Source organism: Tetrao urogallus, assembly GCF_951394365.1.
Source record: "Tetrao urogallus genome assembly, chromosome: 7".
In the NCBI taxonomy this organism is placed as follows: Eukaryota; Metazoa; Chordata; class Aves; order Galliformes; family Phasianidae; genus Tetrao; species Tetrao urogallus.
This window is the reverse complement of record NC_136820.1, coordinates 16,621,045-16,644,083: the sequence shown is the minus strand read 5'-3', so window position 1 is coordinate 16,644,083 and position 23,039 is coordinate 16,621,045. Positions and strand designations below refer to the sequence as shown.

The following is a 23,039-nucleotide window of genomic DNA, read 5'->3' as shown; positions in this document are numbered from 1 at the left end:
AAGAAGTTGACCAGTCTCTGGGCTAGAGGGTAGCAGAAGTAGGATTGGAAAAGAAAAAAGGAGCTGAATCAACTGACATATGTGGTCAGTGGGTGTGAAGAGCAGAACTTTTGTTGGGCACAAGACCTGAGCAGCAATGGAGGTTAAACAGAGAAAGCAGCAGGCATAAGTCAGGAGACTGAGAAGATTGGGAGGTAAGAAATTTGGCTAAGGAGCCTGAGCAAGAACAGCTTTTATAAGGGTGATTGGTCACTGATTTGCCATTAATTTTTTCTTACTATGAAGCGATTCTGCATAATATGATGATGGAAATTGGAGCTCAAATAGCTGAGAAATATCTATTTAAATATTCAGGGGAAATAGTGGGGTGATGTGTTTGAAACCTGTTGACACGGGCAATTTTGAGTTGTCTCTGTGGAGTGCTGCCAGCACAGGTTCACCTTTGTACAGTGTCACTCTATACTGACTTGCTGCTTTTTGGACTGGAGTATTTTGTTTCTGCTGTGCTCATCAACTCGTCCACACAGCAGCAAATTTGGGCAGGAGCCAAAGCATGCAGCACAGGTTAGAACTGGCCGAAAGTGTAGGTTTTGTTTAACAAAATATGTGTATCTATGCTAAAACAAGACAGAAGTCTGTGGAATAAAAAGTTATCTTGTTTTACGTATGAATTAAAGGTCGTTCTTATAGAGACTAGCATAGCCTAGACATTATCTTGATCTTCAATTTGTGTGAAGTCTATTTTTTGCTGTGTAATTGTAATTAATTTTGAATTATTCAGCTTAAAATAAGAACCTGGCTTTTGCCCTTATGAGAAAAAGAGAGGCTTTGTCCTCCCCTCCCTCTTTACATCAAATATTTTAATGTAAAGGTAATATTTTAAAAGTTGTAAAGAAATGAGTCAACTAATTATGGTATTATTAGATGTTACTCTTGCTTTAGTTTTAGGTAACTTTTTTAATGGTTTTGCTCATATCAGAGATATTATTTATGTCTCTTGTTCTGCTTTTCTGAGCACATGACATGATCCACGTATCTTGCAATATCATTTAAAATGATGTTTTTCTAAAGTAAATGGAAAAATTCAATGAGATGACTTTGCTTTAGAAATATTTTTATACAGTAATAACACTTACTAATAAATGGTTTGTTCAATACTCTTCTGGCTTCAAGAAGGGAGACTAGTTCTCATACAAATCTGAAACAAATGTATCAAATACAGCTTTAAGTATGAAGCTTGCACAGGATGAAGTTGATTGTTACAGCATATGTATAAATAATATTTTGACATATATCTTATAGAAAATTTTTGAACTAGTTAATCTCCAAAGTTATTACATTCACTTCATTTATGCTCAGTTCATCTCAGGGCATCCATAACAAAACTTCAACACTTACATTACTAAGGAAAACTGATAGTTCTGATGCTGTGGAGCTGTCTGGAACCTCTGAGGTGTTATATTATTGATACTCACATTGAATTTCAAACTGTACTTTCATAGATTAATGTCATCTGTAGGTGGAAGCTAGTGCACAGTAAGCTATAACTTATTGAATATAAATGTTATATACATGTTATATAAATATCATAAAATTCTTCAATAAATGTTATATATATATTAAATATTAAATGGGTATTTTCAGAGTAGGCTACTGCGCAGTTTGCTGACGTTTAATCCTTGTTGTCTCAATTTGCTCACTATCCTTGTTGCTTAAAGTTTTAATCATGAGAAAACAATAAAGAAGTAAAAAAAAATGTTGATGTTCCACTTCTTAAAAGCAATTCCCAAAAGACTGAGGAATATATCATTCCTAAAACTAAAATCTTCTGGGCTAAAAGCTCATTTTTAAATTTCTGTTAAAGATTTTTTGTGCTTTTAGAAGTAGTTTAGCCTAAGAGTTCTTCCATCCACTTCCCCCTCTTCAGCTTCCTCATTTACTCCTTTCACAGAGCAGTTAGGTTGTCAATAAAGTTGCCCAAAGAAACTCTTCATACCCAAGTACAGCTTGCAAAGCTGTCAAGAAATAAAAGACAGATCATACTTAGCTACTTCCCTCTGGACTTTTATTTAATGAATTGAATGCAGAAAGAAGCACTTGCCATTTTCTATTTGATTTTGTGTATCTATAAAAGTTATATGGGACTGCTTTCCTAAATTGCTTTGAAAAGAAGGCAGAAATGCTATACAGAAAATACTCTAATCTCTTCAGTCTTGAACAGTGAATTGCATACGTACATTGATAAGCCTTTGGTACAGGAATTTAAAGCAAGCGTTTATCTCCTTTTCTGTTAAAGCTTTAGTTTTCTCAAAAATACTCATGTGCGATAACTAAGCAAATCCATTTTTTAACCCTGGTAACTACAAAATGTATGTTTCTGAGTAATGAGAATGGGAAGTTTCACTTTTTTTTTTTATAGAGCTCATGTCGCCAGTTGCCAGAAAATGTAACATTTCTGTCTTATTTTTTCAAAGCTCTGTAACTCGAACTACTGAGAAATACTTTAACTTGTGAAAAAATATCCCTATATTTCTTTCTTCCATATACAACTACGTATACATTAATTAGTTACGCACGTGGTTGGTGCTACCATGCTGATGCGTAAATGTGAACAGCAGGCAGCTGACTATACTGCACCCATGTGGAGCTGAATGGACATTTTTGCTCATTTTGAACCATATGAAATCATTCCAATTTCACATTTTAATACCATAAAAATAATTACAAAATATTTTTGTAGCTTCAAGAATGTATCTTAAAATGTATCCGGTTTTAGCATGTAAGAACTCAATCTACGAAACCAAATAGTCTCATATTTGTGTCTAAGTCATTTTGTGTTAAGACTCTGCACTACACTTTGAAAAATGTGGGTGTCCAATAAACTAACAAAACAACGAGAAAGTATTCTGTAGAAATCAGCTAGTTTGATAGCTATATCCAGCAGACATAATTTTTATAGCAAAAGACAGCATTTTTATTTCACATCATTCACATTTTCACTCATTCATGGCATCAATTTAACATTTATTTTTATTACTACATGTTTAGAATATATGCCAGAATGATCTGTTCTACCATTTTCCTGTGGTTAAGAAAGCTTATGATTTCTAGAGTAACATTTTTAGGGTTCACTTTTATTTTTGTTTTTTTTTGTGTCTCCCTTTGCATTATTATCCTGGTAAATTGCTATACTGTTGACATTTCTCAAATTTCTTAAAGTTGTATCAGAAGATAATACTGGAGTTTCAATTTCATACTTGTAATCTTGACTGTCACTGAACTATTCTACCTTTAATGTACATTTGCTAAATTACTTTGTATCTTACAGTTTTGTGGAAGCTTTATAGTTTTGTTTCTAAAACTTACAGGATTTTTTTTTCTTTAAAGATCTGAATATCAATATCTAAAATTTTTAATACTTCCAAGTGTGTATCATACATTACGTTACAATTTCAAAGTGTAAATTTATGGTAAGGTCATATTTTCAAGATCCAAACAGTAACTGATCTTCAGATAAAAAGAGTTTTTTCACCACATTATAAAATGTTGCAAAATAATTTATCACATATTAGCATAACATTTATAACTCCATGTTAGCCAATTATTTTTTAAAGACATATAAGATTTTTTATTAGGCATGCAGAAAAGTGAGTATATATCTGCATTTAAAGGTACTTGCAATGCTTGTTTTTCATACTACACTGTACAAATAGATTTTATTTTTCAGAAATTGCATCTCTTTTTGTAGACAAAATTGTCCTTAAAAAGAAATGGATATATGTTGTTTGTGTACATATCTTATAAATACTTTTATATATATATACAAGTATATATATATACATATCTTTTTGCCAAAGTGGAAGAAAACACCTGAATGTGGAAGACAGGATGAAATACAGCTGAAAAATAATTTCTCCATCCACACTGAAAAGCATAAAAGCAATACATAAACTACCAAATTATTTTAGAACTGGAACTACTGGGTTTTTTTTTTTTTGTTTTTTTTTTTTTTGATTGTTTACAAAATTGCAAAATACATGTCAGAAACATCCTTTCTTTAAGGATGAAAAATTAGTTTTTGAATAATCCTAATTAAAAAAATTGTGGCTCATTTAATTTTAGCTGCATATTTTATTAGTTCATTTTCAGTGTATATTTTCTATACAAGTGTATTTTTTATTTTTAAAGCTTTGTTTTTTAAAATACAACAGGGAAAAAAATAATAATGCTCATTTTTTGTTTTCATTTTGCTGTCTGAGCAGAGTATGTTAATTCATGCATACTGGTTTTTGCCATTGCATTGAATGACAATTGCAGAATAAACGGTATAACAGTAACTGAGTATTCATTCTCATGTACAGAGCAGGAAGTAATATTTTTAGACTTGCAAAACAACCTAGAGATCAAAGAGTACAAGACACAATAATCCTAATGCTACATATTTCTTAGTTCTGCCAAAATTTGGATTATAGTTAAAAATAATAATAATTTTTTTAGAAAGCAATATTAGTACTGTTACTGTTGGTCATGTTTATCTCTGAAGGGACAAAATTTAAGATATGTTTGAGTTTAGGACTTCATTAACCTTTTTCAGGAATGTGCTGAACTGGTGCAGCTTTAACCAGCAGACAGAAATCAGCTATGAGGAAAGGAAATATCTACATCCAAAGAGAACAATAATACCTCGTAAACCTATGAAATACTTTCATTCTGTCTTTGTTTCTGTTTACAAGGCATGCATTTTATTCCTATACCTTCATCTCCACTGGTGGGCAAGAAACTGGATTTGGCTTGTAGGTTTTTCTGTTTGGCATTTCTGTTTTCCCTTTCTCAGAGGCTATAGGAAACATCTGCTTGGTGCAACAAACACTCCCCAGTCACCTGCACAGTCCTTGTTCCTTGTTCATGGTGAGGAGCCAGCTCTCAGCAGCTGCTGCCACCTCTATATAAGAGTGATGTGTAGAAGCAGCAGCTGAAAACATGCCTTCTTGTGAATCATCCTGCAGACAGAAAGAAGTCAGTGCTGTCACTGCCGCCATGAACAGAGGCAGAGGGCACAAAGAATGCAGTTTCCTCCTTGTAACACTTAATAATAGGTTACATGGATTACAGATAACACAGCTGACAAGCCTATTACGTGCCGGATAAATATGTCCCATGAATTCAACAGTAAAGAAAGTCCACTGGTTTTCAGGCTGCCAAGAACATCACCTTGAAGCTTTTATATTATTGTGAGAAAAACAGTTACACTCTGAATGTCTTCCTGACACATGGGATCACATCCTTTTCTTTTATTACATGGTCTTCAAGGCAAGATATTAGATTTTGCAAGGCAGTTGGCTAATTATCTTGCTTAAAACACCAGCCTTAATGGTTGGCTGCGCTCTTTTCTGACATTGTAAAAGTTTTAAAAGTAGTTCACACTAATATTGGTAGAAACTGGGTGCATAGCTTGAGGACAGATTACAGTCTTCATCTTGTAGGATGTGAAAATAAATGAGACTTTGTTGTCAAAAGCTGAACTTTTCTTTAATTGTTAATATGTTTTGGCAAGACTTCAAAACTATATCTTATATTGAGAGACGCTCATCTTGCAACATTAGATAAGAACATGCAAAATGCACAAACCATGAAGCAATTCATATCTCTTTTACAATCACTGTCATAATCAAAAAAACATTCTTTCAAATGAATTCAGCATTCAAACAAAAATTTCAACATTCAGCATTTCAACAAAAATTGTTTACTCTTGACATTATTTGTCATCTGTGCTAGACAGCTACGACGAAAAGAAAGTTTCAGTTGCACATTTTAAATAAAGTAATTCAATATTTTCTTAAAAAAAAAAAATAGGTTCTACGCACAACAAATATAACTTCATTTTTCATAAAAATACAGTTGGATACTGTATGTACTGTACTTGGTGCTATTTAAAGAGCAATGCATTTTTTAATTCCAACTTCCTTTGAAATCAGTGAGATTTAAATGTTTTAAATATTCTTTTGCAAAGAATAAATCTGTGAAACAATTGTATTAGCTCTATGTATTTGGACCTCTTACCAGAATATTGTATGGGCTTCTTAGGTATGCATAAAGAAAACAATAAATATTGGAGATTACTATCCCCAGGAGCAAAGAAACCACTGTCTCTGACTCTGTTCCTTCTTTGTCAAGCAGATATTATTCTAAATTTCCGAACAACATATGTCAGCAAATCTGGCCAAGTTATATTTGAAGCAAGATCTATTTGTATCCATTACGTGACTACCTGGTTTATAATTGATTTAATTGCTGCACTTCCCTTTGATCTTCTTTATGCTTTCAACGTCACTGTGGTAAGTACAAACTATAATCTTTTTTCAGAGGAGACTGTGTATGTGTTTTTTGTTGTTGTTGTTTCTTCTTCTTATTGTTTGTTTTCCTTTGTTTTTCAAATCTGGAGGCTAAAACTTAATGAACTGAATTACATTTGTGTCTTTTGTTAATTGTTAACAAAAGTTAACAAAAGTTGTTAATCACTTTTCCTTGTTTTTAGACTTTATTGATTTAACAAACCATTTCCTCATGTTTGTTCTCAGATTTTCATTCCATTGACTCTCAGATGTTGCCTTGAAAGAGCAGTGAGAAGAGGCATCAGGGAGCTTCTCACTCTTTTGCTATTCAGGCCCAGCAAAAAGGCCTGCTCTTTAGGGGCGCTTTATATTCTCCAAGCTACATAGAATTCTGTAAATGCCTATGTATATATACCACATATGTATCACCCTTTCCTTGAAGATTTGTGTAGTCAGAGCGTGTTCAAAGTGGTGAAGTGTATTAACAATGTTGGACATAGAAGTGAAACCATAAGAATTGTCCCTACTGCCTTTACGCCCCACAGGAATCCTGCACTATCACTAATTGGTGAACCTTCAGAGGCTTCAGTCATGTTCATTCCTAGCCTCAGTGACTGATCAGATTCTTGCTCCTCCCATCCCTGTGTTCATTGGATAGAAGGGAACCATGGAAATATGTACAATGCTGCTGAAATAAAATGGTTTTTAGTGTTAATAATAAAATAATAGAATCATATAACATTCTGAGCTGGAAAGTACCCACAAGGGTCATAGATTCCTACTTGTGTTTCCACATGGGAGCACCCAAAATTCAAACCATAATTCTAAGAACATTATCCAAATGTGTATTTCATCTCTGGTAGGCTTGCTGACCTCTCCCCTGGGAAGCCTGTATTCCTGATTTAATTTGCTTCTCTCTGAGTGATTAGTGGTGGTATAAAACAAAAAAACCGTTTGTTTAGGAAAACCAGACAACCAAGCAGACAAAAAAGGATGAAAGACTGCCACTAGTACTTAAATGTATCACATTTTTTATTATTTCCTTTTTTCCTTTTTTTTTTTTTTTTTTTTTTTACATAGGAGATGATGCTTTAAAGTAAACAACTCCCTTACTAGATATCAACTTTATTTCTCAACACTTCTTAGTATCAAAGAATGCCACGATTGAATTTTTTGTTGATTTTAGATAAAATTCTGACTCTGTCATTTTGACAGAAAAAGGTTAACCTACCTAGTCTAAAAGGATTAAGCAACTGGAAAATTTACATGGCTTTATGTCTGTGGACAGAGCAAAATCTACACAGACACAAGTATGAGTGCTGACTCCTCATTTTGTCTGTCTAAATTTATGACATAGAAAGGAAAGCTGGCTGATGGTATTTGAGGTCTTCCAATGACAGATTAGGCACAATAGAAGCCGAGTTTTTGACATGACTAATGAGGAAATTCATTACAATTATGTATGATTAATTACATCTGTGTTCAAATTTATGAGCAAATTATTTTGGAATGAGGCAGACTTTAGACATTAAAGTAAAGTGTCTACAATTTAAAAAATATATCTGATTTGCTGTTTGTATACCTAGGAATGTTTTTTTTTAACTTAATAAAAATGGTTATAATTTAGTTATGGGTAATAACTTGTTGAGTGCACTTACTTTTTTAACAGTTCTTTTGATACTTCTTATTTGTAGGAAACTAGTTAATCTCACCTCAGATATCATTATTTGTTTGTGCTGCAACAGAATGTAGGCTCATATGCAAAGATGAGGGCTCTAATGTGAAAGTCACAGCATGTATATACCATCTATATATTTATCTGTATGTTACTGCAACACCTGTGAGTGTTGCTCATGAAGAAGGGCCCTTTCTACTGAGAGTACAACAAACAGAAAAATGGTAGTGAAAAAAATGGGTAGTGCATGATGATTGGGAGAGGATTACTCCTGCACTAACAAAACTGTGTAAGTAAAAAAAGATTTAAAAAATGTACTCTTAATTCTTGAGAGCAGAATGAAATCAATGATACATTAGATCTTCCTGAATAAGTATAAAATAATCTGTGTTACAAAATTTAGCAGTCAGATTGCACCTAGTTGTTAGCAAACACACACCTGTGAAATTAAGATTTCAAATTATTAGTTTTGTTGGTAGCACTAGGAAAGTTTAGCTTCAGATTACTCTAGATTAGTACAAGAAAAAGATATTGATCTGTATGGGTCTTTACACTATTTTCAGAGAGCTGATTGAGGTTCTCAGGGAGTACAATGAGAATAAATGTCAAGTTTGATGTTATTTTTCTTTCTGTTTGTTGGTGTGTATATCAGTCAGGTATCTAGTAGGCATTAATACTAATATCTCATGAATGAAGTAAAAAAAAAACCCTTATTATTAATGGCAACTATGCTTATTTAATTTTTGAAAAGTAAAAAAATTTTGGATCCTCATCTGCATATTTTTTGCTAACACTTGCAAACAGCTGAAATGTAAGCCAAGTAAAGCTCATGCAAAGCTTCTGAGTCTTTGCTTCTCTCTTTGCTTCCTTTCTCTGCAAAACATCTGGTTTATCTTCTTGCCTCTTCCAAGTTTAATTATTAAGATGGTTTTATCTCACAGATAGTTGAGTTCTGCTTACTATTTGGCTACTAGCAAAAACTGAAAATTGTGAGTTTGAATATGTTTATGTTGTAGCTTTGTATTGAAGTTGAACCTTCGTCAATCTGATAATTTTGATATTCTTTTTTTTCTAGAGCAGTGAAAGATCTGTTTTAGTACAAGTATTATTATTTTTTTTAAGAAAACAAAAAAAAAGACATTACATTAAAAAGTCAGAAGGAAAAATCTCCCGATATTTCAAGTCTCCATGGTTAAATCAGAAGTAGTAAATATCTACGTGCACAACAAAAGTAAAAACTCAGATTTAGAGGGTAATTTCCTTTCACTGCAACAAGAGAAGTATGCAATAGATGGCAAGAGCTGACAAGTTGTTTTTCTTTTGGTTCTCCTAGGTTTCCCTTGTTCATCTCTTAAAGACAGTGCGATTGTTACGCCTCTTGCGTCTCCTTCAGAAGTTGGATCGTTACTCCCAGCACAGCACAATTGTTCTCACGCTTCTCATGTCCATGTTTGCCTTGCTTGCTCACTGGATGGCCTGCATTTGGTATGTCATTGGGAAAAGGGAGATGGAACAGAATAACCCCCTTACCTGGGACATAGGTAAGTTTTTTCTACCATATGCATAAGTAAGTGTATATGTGTGCACGTATACATATATATGTGTGTGTAAACATATAAAAATATATGTATAAGCCTGGTTTTGTTTAACCATATACTATTACTTAATGTTGATTGCAGAGAAAATGAATTGCTTTAATCCTATAATTTTGATTACCAATCAAGTAAAGGACAAAAGATTGCACTAAAAAATATGGACTTGGTTTCATGTATAAATACAGTGCAATTTTTGTTTCTGAGGATTTTGAAAATTTGATTTCTAAGAAATCTTCTTTAAATTTTCAACTGAGAAACAAATTTCTCTCTACTTAGATAAGAAAGAACAATTCTTCCTCAATCTGTAAATATTGTGTGTTTAAACACTGTCTTTCTTTGGCATAGTTTCAATTAATTGATTTTAAGTGTGGAGGAATAATGGGAGTAGGAGATCTCCCTCATCTTCCACCCCTTTCCCTTCACCCCTTCCCCTCCCCCCATTCAAAATACTGAAAACAGTGAAATTTCCATGTTTGAAAAATCCAGAACCTGGATAGAAAAGGGCTGGACAAGCTGTACAAAGAATAGACAAGAAAGTTCATCTTTTTGCATGTTATGCAATTTCTGAGCAGAGTGATTCCCTTGTTCCCCTTATTCTTTACTGTGCAGTGAAACAGACAGATCTTGAAAAGCCATTCCATTAAAAACTCCCTCCAGAAATATTTTTTAGCTTATTTTCAATCTTTGCTATTTTTACATAGAATGGAAGATGTCTAACAATGCAGAGATGGAATTGAACCATTATATTGTATGTATGAAGTATGATCCACTATTCCTTCTGGTTTCTTTGAATATTCTAGCTTTACTGTTTAGATTTTAAACTTTTCAGATTATTTATAAAGGTTGTTGTTATTTCTAAAGGTTGTATCCAGGTGTGTTGGTACAGTGAGAAAACAATAAACTGTGTATAGGATCCTGATGTCACGAGTTCTGACATGCTTCTAAAGCTGTGTTGCCTGCTAGAGCAGATGATAATGCTCCACATGTTTCCATGTGGGTAACTTGGCTTTACTGTAGAGGTGCATATCTTTTACTGTCTTTCTCAGATGGCATATCAATAATAGGCATCTCTTTTTACTTTCTGGTTCCTTGTGCTTTATCTTTTTGATTTTACTTACGTTTACCTTTCACTTAAAATCCATAATGTGATAACAGAATCAGGAGGGGAACCAAGACCAGCGATAAAATTAAATGAAGAAAAAATTAGATGAAGAAAGTCTTGCTAGTTTTCTTTGTGCTGTTAAATACTAAAGACACAATTAAATAATATATAAATAATTTAAATGATATATCTATGAGAGGAAAAGAGTGCATAAACAGTGTCTGATGGTGAGTCAGAGTTTGCTAGTGGGAAAAATATTTGGTAGAATGATGCAAACACCTCTGACCAAAGGCTCAGTAAGATGCATTTGACTACAGTATCACTTATTCTTCTCCTTTAATTTCCTTCTTTCTTTTCTCTTAAACCTATTAAATATCATCTGATAAAGATAAGTCTGAAGGGAAAATGATAAATATGTTAAAAAACCTGAACTCAGATGAGGTGAGGATGCGGTGTCAGGAGGAAGAAAAGAAGAAAGAAGATCCAATAAATACACCTCTCCAGTTTGCCCATACATTACTTAAAAGTTTGTGAAATCCTTTTATTCTTCTAGTTGGTTGTTTATTCCACCTTGCCTTTATAAACCAGGTCTGTGAACTGCTGAACTCCTCACACAGTGCAAACCTTTCAAAGAAAAGACTGCAACTGTAGGGGAGGATGCACAAAGAAATCCCACTGTGCAGAAATTGGGCAAATGCTGATAAAAGAAGAAAACAAATCTAGAAATAATAGTAACAAAAATGAAAGTGTTTTTGGTGAGAATAGTGAAGGAAAAAAAAAAAACAACCAAAAAACATTAACAGTTTATGTAGGCCATAAATGATAGACCATTTCAAAGCACTTGTTGCAGTCCCAATGTTGAGTAAGGGCTTCATCCTCACTCCCCAGGTGGGCTGCTGGCAGCACTCTCCATGTAGTTGCTTTCTGTTCCCTGAACTCTTCATTTTAGGAAAATCTCCTCATCTCACCTGGGACTCTTGGCATTTATTGCAATAAAAATATTAACTTTCATCCTTTGCTTTGGTTCTCTCTTGGGCAATGGCAATAAAAGCAAATGTCCCAGATACCTTCTTTAGAACAAAGCAGTTTATTCAGAACAGAATCATTTTGCTGAAGTCTCATTTGTGTCTCAGTGAAGAATGCTGTATGTGGGTTATCACACATCAGTCATCTCTAGTGAGGTTCCTAGGCAGGAGCTGCTCCTTAACAGCCTCCCACCAATGGCTTGTTTTGCCATGAGATTCAGGGATTTTCCATGCTTGACTGCATGTAACACACCTTCCTGCTGAAATGGCTGGGGAAATTCTAAGCCTAGTACAGTCTTAAACCTTAGCCTCCCACCTGGTGAAAATGCATTAATGTTGAACTTACAGTCTGATTTTATTTCCGTTGTTTCTAAAAGTGTGTTTGTGGATTTTTACCTGGAAAGCTGTTCTACCACCTTCGTGGATAGTCTGAAAAAATTAGCTGCTATGTATGAATAACAAAAGCTACATTACAGTGACTGCTGCAAAACTTATGCAGTTATTGTGTAGCAAATCAGCATTATACCAGTTTCCATATCCGTCAGAAAGGTTGTTTCTATAGTTCTCTCTCATAGCAAATAAATATTTTATGATTGTTTTGTTTTTTTTTTTTAAGGGAAACAAAATAATGCAAGCAGAAGAAGGCTTGCTTTGGGATATAATAAAGGTAATGATACTTCAAGACATAGAAAGTACTCTGTTCTTTTGTACAAAGGACACTTTTTGTGCATTTTTGGATTATGTGTATAACACATTTCTTCATGCAGACAAGGCAGTGGAATGTTATTCTTAGTTCTGTATTGATATGTTCTCATTTTTAAACTTCTGATTTTATTACATTAACACCAAAGATAGAGGTTCAATTTTCCATCAGTATATAAAGTTTATTCCAGGCATTAGGAGGCATTGTAATTGTCAGCACTAAAAAAATACAGCACAAAAAACTAACTTTTCCTTTAAACTTAATATGTGTCTCCCTTGGAAAGTATGCTTCTTAGTCTTCTCTGGAGTGTCTCAGCCAGTGTTTACATGAAGAAGTGGTATCTTGGTCATGGATGCTGCAAAACATACAACAGCTAAAATATAGAGAAATATAGGTTTGTTCAAAGAAAGAAAACCCACTCCAGGAATGATAAGAATTCTTTGCTTGTTATATGTGAATCTATTCTTGAGGAGAGGAATTAAAGCTCTTAGCAACCTCCTTTTACTTTTTCCTCATAAATCTTATGGCAAAGATTCAAAACTGAGGTCTTGCCAATGCTGAAACCTGACATTTAAACTGTAATACTGTAACATAGTACTTTGGATCTTGCTGTGCTATCCAATACGCACCACAGCACAGATCTCACAACATTGACTTTAATGGGAAAAACAGTTTGTTGTGTATAACACTTTCTCTAGCTAATTTAAAAAGATGAGGTCCTTCATTTGGATTTGGATTTGCATTGGACCAATGGGAGTAATGAAAAGTTCTCCCTGTGAAAATACACAGAACAAAAAAAAATGTATTTGCTTTGTTCTCATTGACTGCAATTTTAAACTTTGTTTTCTTCCTTGCTTTTTTCTCTCATTTTCTTTGCTTCTCATTCTGTTTTTCTTTCTTTTCATTCATTCTTTTTTTTTTTTTTTTCTTCTCATCTTTATTCAGAAAATAATATCATTGGAATCAATTTAAAATCATGGTTACATTTACAAATTCAAATATGTGGCTAAATAAGAAAGATGTTGTGTAGAAATATTACTAATATTGTCAGAATGTGATGGCATTGAGAAAAGTGCTAATGTTAAAATCTTGCTCCATTCTATAGCTCTAATACTGATATTTTAACTGACTATGTAGAGTATTTGGAAGATACACAGTGTGGGCACAGCTTTAAGGCTCTAGAAATATTTATCTCAGCAAGTTTTAGTTTTCTCACCTCAGAAAACTGTAATTCTGTGTGCAGCAGCTTGACTCTCCTGAGACAGTTATGTTCTTTTCCTGCTTTTCTCCTCCAGCTTTTTAAAATCTTTTGTTATTAAATTTCATGTTGTTCCCCTCATTCATTCTCATGGGTGAAAAAGATGTTTCAGTAAGACACAGGATGAAGAAATAAGATCAATTTTCAGTTAATGAACACAAAATAGAGGTGTAATTGTGTGGAGGTACCTGACTGATCCCACCACTGTAATTCCTTTTGCTCCAATACGTTGTCTCTCATTTCTATAGGCTTAGCTGATATCAGACTACGTTATAGGGTCTTGATTGGCTCTATGCTGTTTTGAATTGCATATGTTGAACTATTCCTCTTCAAATTTTTATCAAGAAATTGCTTTTAAACCTCTCTCTACAACCAGAAGATAATACTGAAAGTGTTTCCTGTTGCTAAAGGCATTCATCTGGTGAGAACCATAGGAGCTCTTGAAACTCAGCTGTCGTGAATGTAGTGAGGAGATTAGGAGAAGAGCAAGGGTCAGTAAGCTTCTTGCCGAAGGTAGTCAAAGGAGTCAGGTATAATTTCTGCAACTGTCTTGAGAAAATTCTTTGTTGACCACCAGAAATTCAGCTGCAAATTTTTAATAGTGCACCTACAGTACAACTTATACAACTTATAACATTCAGACTGTGGAGGAGTTGTTATTAAAGTAAAAATAAATAAACAAAATAAGTGAATAACTAACCAATGATTTTATAGAAAATCAAGTGTTTTTACTTTGGGAGAAGTTTTAAGCAGGTCAGTAAATAGCTTTCATCACCATAGAACACATCCATTCACCTTTCAGGTTTTTGCTCTCTTAATATAGGTCTTGTAATTTATTGCATTTCTGAAAATAAGAGCTCAACCATATCCGAACCAGTGTAGTTCACCTGCTCTGCAACAGAACACTGTCCCCACCTACTTTTTCTATCACACAGTTCCAATCACAACTTAAAGGGACTTGGGTGCCTGACTCCCAGTGAATGATTTATGCCCTGAATCATCTCTCAGCACAGTGAATGGAAGATTCTGGTACAGAATGAGGTGCATAGCATCCAAGTAGAACCAGAAGGAAATGTGGAAAATAGAGTTGTAATTTCAGTCCCTTTCCCTGAGGATTTGTATGCCTTACTTCATCTACAGGGAATTTATAAGATAGTTTTGTAGGTACTGAGGAACTGTATGTACCACATAATGGAATTTATTGTATAAATTCCTCAAATAGCATTGATCCAAACTGGTAAATATGGAAGTGTTGAGCATCCTGATAGTTTACTTGTGTTTGTTCAGTGTTGCACCTGTAGTAGTGAGGATTGCTGCTGTTTGCAGCACTTCATGCAATCCTCTCACTCTACACTAGCAACTTGGGATTGTCTTGATCTAGTACACAGACCTGAAGCAGGTATTTCTGGTGAAAAGCAAAGCAGAATACACTGATTACTTTTAGCCACAGGAGGAAGAGAGACAGTTACTGAATTGTACTTTTCTTTAGCATGGAGTTCAGACACTGGAACATGTGTCTAGGGTATAGAAGATGCAGATACAAAGCAAATCTTTTAAAGAGAGCTCCATATCCTGGTATACAGTTTTCTCCACTTTTTGTTCTTCCTAGGCAGCTCTCTTTCTTGATACTTCTTGTTATTTTCTTTACAAACTGATATGATTTCAGCAGAGGATTCCAACACCTGGAGTCTCTGTCAAGGGTCTCCAGGACTCAGATGAAGATAAAGATGAAGGTTGTACTCTCCTATGCTGAGAGCAGAAATCTTAAGTCTTTTATGATTCTTTTTACCATTGAGGTATTAGGTGAAATGATAGTCTACATACTCTGTCTTTTGCCATAAAATTGGCTAGAGCTGTACAGTGGTGGATGAGAGAGAAAGAAGATAAATTCCTACTTACCCTCCCCAGCAAGTCCTGTAGGAGATGTTGGTGCAGGGTAAGGTGTTTGAAGAATGCCCACAGAGTGCAGATAGGTGGTTCAGAGCAGCTCAATCCTAAAAATCTATGAAAGCTGAGATTCCGTGTGATGACAAATCACTGTGTACTGAGGCTGTGAGATGTGTCAGCTAGCACAGGAAAGACACAGGAAGAATTTATATTGCTAAGGAATTCTTGTTTTTCATACCCAGGTAATGCAAGTAGCCCATGCATGCTGATGAGTGTACATGCTTCTGGTTTCTTGATTTATCTATTTGAGTCTGGAGCTATGACAAAACAACATCTAGTCATTGTGATGAGTATTTTACTCATTAAGGGCTAAGACTGAGCTACAGCTGTAGTCCTAGGAACAACTGCAGCTGGCAGCTACAGTTGCACTGGCAGGCAGGCAGCAAGATTCAGCCTGGGTCCTCAGCACACATTCATCGGGTTAGAAATGGATGTGAAGATTTATGAATCCTTGCAGGGGAGGAATGAACTTCTGACTAAATTGCACAGGGCATCATTCACCAGCTCCAATCAACTGTTCATTTCAATCTGTCACCTCTGAACCTGAATGTTTGATGTTAAACTCTTTTTAGGTCTGCTTAATTATGTTTTTGATTATTGTTATTTTGATATTTTGTTGTCAGTGTTAACAGAATCTGTGATTTTGGATCTGTGGTCCTTTCTAAATTTGAAGAAATGGCTCTAAGAAAGGGAAAATATATATAGCTGTATCTAGAATAAATACAGACATCTTCAATTTAGGAAAATGAATTATAATGCTCTATTGATCTCTATTGAGGCAATTGTACTGAAAGCAGGTCTCTAACATGTTAGCTGACAGCTTTAAAAAAAAAAAGCCATTACTGCAGCTGGGATACTAGTTATGGGTCAGGACCCTCTTGTCTCCATTGCTCAATTAACACAGAATAATAAGGCTGTTCTTGCCCAAAAGGTTATTAAATTCCAAATTTGAGATAAGAAAAGCTCTAACAGATGGGTACAGACTGATGGAGCACAGAGAAGCAAAGAGGACATAGATAGACATGCTCTTTTCACTGAGTGGACTAGAAGCGCTAACATTTCTAATTCCAAGTTTAGCTGCAAGGCATTTGATAGCCTAGAAAAGGACAGTAACAGCTAGTTTGCCTAAGGAGCAGCAATATTAAGCGTTGAGACTCTGATAAGTGGCATCTCCCTAAAGCAGAAGATTTGCAAATGATTTTTATATTTCCAACAATACATTTGTACTTTTATTTCTTAAACTAGCTATGTATTTATCCTTGCATATTTTACCTGTACTTTAAAAAACAATTAACATTATATGAGATGTCAAAAAGCAATTAATTTATTTACATTGTTGATTTATTTTAGTTTTTTTTTCTAAAAAAAAAAAAAACTTTTTTTGTCCTTGGTAAACAACAATAATGGTAATAATTACATGGCATTAGAGCTGTTCATAAATTCTCTGCTGGTAAAAAAAATAAATAAATAAAGGAAGAAAATCATTAAAATATTTAATTTCATACAGTAGTTTTTATGTATTAACTGACACAGTCATAAAAGTGGATATTGTAAATATCCCTGCCTAGTCTTTTCAATTAAGTGTGGAACAGAAAAAAACTGCCTGCTTGCAGAAGCAAGAAGGACTAAATCTCCCATGTATCCACAAATAGCCATCTGACAAATTACTGTTGAGAAGATCTGTGCATACTTAGAGAAAAAGAGTTTCAGGGATGTTTCTTTTCAACATTTATCTACTTGATATATGAAACTGAACAACTTATGACCTAGTTCTACAGTAATGCAGGTGCACACATCATTTATACTGGAACTTGTATGCAACAGTAAGCATGTTTAGATAATTATCATAAAATATCATGGCAAACGTATTCCTTGTAAATTTGCTGAGTTAGCTCCTAAAGCAGAACCACTAGAGTTAGCTTTCAATCTGGGAATAAATACATCTCTATTTTAATTGAAATAATTACTGTGTTAAAATAGGAGACTGTAGTAAACTTGCATTGGAGACTTCCCCATCAGTACGAAAAAAAGAGCTCTGAATTGTTTAGTCAGCTACAGAACATCAGCTTCATACCTCAGAAACACAATCTCCAGCACAATGGTAGCAAGGTTGGGATTTAAGAGGGTCAAGTTATCCAAATCCTGCACAGCTAGCTTCAGGCCAGCCCAGCAAACAAGGGTAATTCAGCCATTTATTTTCTGTCCCACTTCATAAATGATCCTGGAGGAAAACTCCAATTTTAACCTTTTTAACCTCATGCAGAGCTAACTTTCTAGAGGCTGTCTCAGAGCTCCACTCAAAGGAACATGACTCCTCCCATCCCACTTCCATTTCTTCTTTCTTCTTTCACCAGAATATACTACAGTAGTTGATATGAAATTAATTCTTTAGCAAGAGAGCTTTTAGCCTCATATTGAAGGAGAAATGGAAGTAGCTAATTCATCCAACTAACTAGCACAGTAAGAAATATCTGGTTCTCTGTCTGTTGAACTGTGTCTGGACTCATCCTCAGGGGGTTTGTCAAGTCAAGAAGTCCAGAAACAGTGAAAGAACTAAGCATTATTTCACAGAAAAAATAAGTTATGATTACATCTCGTAATGCAAATATTTAATGCATGAATGTGATTAGATTCTGGGAAGAATCTAAGTCTTGAAATGTGTTGTTGGTAAACCAGGTACACTGTGCTTTGTGTAGTGTTTACATTAGGTGGAAGTGCTACAGAACTCTACCCTTCTTGCTTGTAACTAACCAAATATTGTTTAAAAGATATCTTTCTAATTGCTTTCTAATAAAATGCTACTATTACAAATATTTCACATCAGGCACGTTCGCTGTCGATGACAATCATAGAATCATAGAATCACCAAGGTTGGAAAAGATCTAAAAGAACATCCAGTCCAGCCGTTCACCTATTCCCAATAGCTCCCACTAAACCATGTCCCGCAACACAACATTCAGCCTTTCCTTGAACACCCCCAGGGTCAGTGACTCCACCACCTCCCTTGGCAGTCCATTCCAGTGCCTAAGCCACAAGCCACAAGCCACAGACATGTCCTGAAGACAACTAGAGAGACTTTGGAAATGACTGTGTAATCCATAAATTTGATACTTTCACTAACTAGGATGAATTATAAGCTCCCTCTAGGATGAAAAGTATCTGTCCTTGCACTTCTGACCTTCCTAAATGAAAATATAAATTATTTAATGAACCATACGTTGCTGATGACAGAAGATTTAATGCTTCCCACCAAGGAATGTTTTCAGTATCCCCAAAGGTACATCAATTTTAACATGAGAATATAGAAATTTTGCTTTCTTATTATAAGCAATGATATTTGCAGTCGTCTCACAGTCAATTTAGAGCAGGAGTTTGTCAAATAATTAAAACTTAATTGTCGGCTTTTTGGCGCTTCTGTGGGCTCAGCTGTGTTTTTGTTGCTATTAACAATGTTACAATTAGATTTTAGAGGTTTCTTTCCTCTATTTATCCCTTGATTGAGCAGCTCTTCTGTCTAAAACTACTGAGTTCATTAAATATTTATTGTGCCATGAAAACTTCATTTTCTCTGAGTACAGTGGGTCAATATCTTGTTAGGACTTTTTCAAGTTGCATGAGTTAAAGTTTTACAGTATGTAATTATTTGTACAATAGCTTCTAAGTATATATTCAATTAGAAATACAACCTGTTTATTTACAAAGGGTATTAGCCTTACAGAAGCATTACATAGGATGCCACTCTTCAAATTAAATTTATTTTCAATAACTGAAAAAGCTTAAAGCTATGTCTAAAAATGCTGTTATCAGAGGAATTATGCATTTAGTTTGGAAAACTCCATGGTTATTATAAATCTAAAGCATCTCATTGTACATATCCAGATAGTTAGCTTAAAAACTTTCTGTTAAGTTCTAGGGAAAGAGACATTTTCCTCTAGGTCAGAGTCCAAGAACATCGGTCAGTGAATCTACAAAGATTATTTCATCATTTGAGGCAGGCATTCCAAGGAAGACAACCTCTGCTTACACGATTTTGAGTACAGAAGTTGGTATATCACTATTGCCAAAGCCTTATGAAGCAATAGGGCTTGCATGAATCCTCAAATTTTATCTTTGTTTTTCTATTCTGATTGCCTGATGTCCAAATTCAAAATTTGCTCTTGATGACGTTGCAGATGATTGAATCATAGAGTCATAGAATCATTTGAATTGGAAAGGATCCATAGAGGTCATCTAGTCTACCTCCCCTGCAATGAACAGGGGACCTACAGCTAGATCAGATTGCTCAAAGCCCTGTCCAACCTGACCTTGAATGTCTCCAAAGATGGGGCTTCCACCACCTCTTCGGCAACCTGCTCCACTGCCTCACCACCCTTATTGTAAAAAACTTCTTCCTTATATCCTAGATTCCTCTTTTAGTTTGAAACCGTTTCCCCTTTTCTTATCACAACAGACCCTGTTATAGAGTCTGTTCCCTTCCTTCCTATAGCTCCCTTTTATATACTGAAAGGCTGTTATCAGATTTCCCCAGAGATCAATGATAGAATTCCCAAAGTCCAAGAGAGTATTATGATTTTAGCTACATCTTCAAATTTTTGGTCCTTAATAAAGAAGCAAGAGAGAGGCAAAGATATATCCATATAGCAGCATTGTTAGGATCATCTTTGTGTCTTGGATTTGGCTTGTGGAAATCTTCCTTCATTTGTTAATTGAGTAAAGATGCAATAAAAATTCTGTCCAGTGTCTCTGCAACTCAGAACAAATGGCATTTTTATTGAATCTATCCACTCCTACTGTCCACTTAACTTCTAGTATATGACAATAATCTCAAAATTTACTGCTCATTAATGCTCACAAATAATTTTAGAGAGAAAATATCTCAAGTTTTGTTTCTAAGAAAGGCATGGTTTTGAAACTCAACTGTTATTCTTTTCAAAATGTTACATTTGTTTTCATTGCCATCATTTGAGAAATCCCCAGAATATGCTGTTAATAATTTCACATAGTGACATAAATATGCAGCACTAACATGAATGTAGGCTTTATTTTGATTTATGCACTAGGATTTAAAGAGATGAAAATCTCAGATCAGAAGCATAAAATCTTCTTATAAATTTCTTTTTATCACTCCCCTCCAAGGATTTTATCTATTTAATAGCACACTTGATAGAAAGGGGAACAATTTTTTCCTCTTTGATTATACATTAGAAGTATTTTTGGTGTGTTTTTTTACCATCTGTAATGTCAGCATTCATCAAGCAAAACTTTTGTATACAAATATTCTACAGATTCCATAATATCCATGTACCTTTTTCTGTTGGCAGTTAAATGTCCACTGAGCTCAGAGGCTAAGTATAATCTGCTTGTACAAACTTAACATAGTTAACACTTCATTATCTGGAGAAATATGTACAATGAATGCACCAGATTGGTATTATGACTCAGACAAAGCAATACTGTGGAAAAGGTTTAAACAGGCATAAATTAGATTTTAAAACTATATTGTTAAAGTTTCACAGAGGAAAGATAAAGGTGATACTACAGACTGTGGAGGGCAGATATATTTGCCTTGCTTTGATCTGAAGCATTAATCTCCATAATTCTTCCAGGGATGGCACATGCAAGGCAGCACGTCATGTACTTGGGCTCTCATCCCAGAATCGAAGAGAGCAGCCTTGAGTTGTCCTGCATGCTCCTACCACAAGTAATCCAGCCATAAGCAGTTGAGATAAAACTGTTTTATACTGTCCAGGTTAAATCTAATTTCTTCCTATTTCATGTCAAGGATATCCCTCCACCAAATTTGACTGTATGAGGATTGACTGTAGTGAGGATTTGGCTGCAACTGGTGTTCCTCTGGCAATTCACATTATAAGTTCCTCATACACGTGTCATATATTTTTCTAATGTAAGAAAAAATAATCAAACATATTGTAATAAGGAATATGACTCCAAGGTTCGTATTTTATAATGAAATAAAAATAAGAAAAGAAATTATGAAATTCCTTTTGGAATTACTTTAATAATTCTAGGCAGAGGTTCTTGAGAAAATTGTCAATGTATTTGGTTTATCAAATTTGTTTTCTTTCTTATTTTAAATTTCTGTTTTATGTAGGAAAGTGTGTTAACAAAGACCAAAGGTAGTAGATTATTCCTAACAGTTCCTCATTGTCATGGAATTGTTATGGTTATGTGTATTGTATTGACATAGAAGTCTTCCAAGTCTCTCTCTCATGTACTGCCACTAAACTTTTATTTGTTTTTGAAAGCCAGCTAGATCCTTTCTTCAAACACAACCTCTGGGCTAGATTTGGTCTTTTGTAGCCTGAGGCAGCTGAAATACCATGTAGGTGCACATCAAGGTATTTATTTTGAAAAAAGTAAGAACTCATGTCCCATGCTTGTCCCCTACTGTGCAACTATATATCGTAGATGTTTCACGGTCTAGAAGCTGCATGTATGACACTTTCTGGATGGTGGGCTTTTCTATTTCAAATGTGAAGAAAAGCGTGGTTGGAAGTATGATTACTCCTGTCATCTCTTTGGGTCTTTAATCCTAAAACCATCTGCTCCAGTACTTGTGTGTCTCTCTTAATATGACAAGTAAAATTTCATAATAGATCAAACCTGCAAAGAAATTATAGGTTTTGTGACAATGAAAGGATAACAGCTGTGTTCCGTGGGATTAAGTAGTTTGATTGCTACTGTATAATGTATTAATAGTCTAGAAAAAAATGTGAATGGTGCTGTTGTCAAAAATATTTTGGCTAGGCAGAATTAAAAAAAGCTTTAAGGACATTTAGAAGAATACTTTAAATGAGTTATAAGAGCAGAGGCAGTGTTTTTTTAATAATTCAGAGTCATGGACACTCAAGAAGTAAAATAATTTGGGTTTATACAACTTTTTATTTTCAATGCATTGTACTAGTTAGTAAGAGACAGATCAACTATGGAAATTTCATTGAAAGCAATTTAAATAGCAAAGCTAATGTTTTAATGTCAAATGACAAGTAGGGTTCAAGGAGGTAGGAATACATTAACTCATAAAAATGATAGTAAAAATGATAGTGTTATATAAAAATATAAAACAACAGTATTGTCTTATTTCAAATACAATATTAGTTCTGTTTTCCTCTTTTTAAATTGTCTTCAACTATGGCACGAAGAAATGTATTCTGAAGAAGTAACATAGATAGCTGATGAAGGTGATTGGGACAAAAAAAAAAATATCAGATATTGATACCACAAGAGCTTTAACAAATAGGGAATTTACTTACTTGTTCTATTTTCACAAGTGCTCTGTCCTAAGATCCGTTTTGAGCAGGTTAGTATTTCATGGAAGAGTAGATATATATGCTAAAACTTTGGCATCAGTCGGATCCTTGCAACAGGCTTTGCCCATTCT

General features: G+C 34.4%; 1 protein-coding gene across 1 annotated transcript in view; it reads left to right on the top strand.

The window, feature by feature from the left end:
- KCNH8 (potassium voltage-gated channel subfamily H member 8) overlaps positions 1-23,039 on the top strand; it is a gene marked incomplete at both ends in the record, with an annotated part of 154,193 nt that overhangs the window by 87,279 nt on the left and 43,875 nt on the right. Inside the window, 2 exons of the mRNA XM_079538695.1 lie at positions 6,178-6,335; positions 9,341-9,548. Of these exons, the coding sequence (XP_079394821.1) occupies positions 6,178-6,335; positions 9,341-9,548 (366 nt within the window). The remainder of the gene's footprint in view (positions 1-6,177; positions 6,336-9,340; positions 9,549-23,039) is intronic.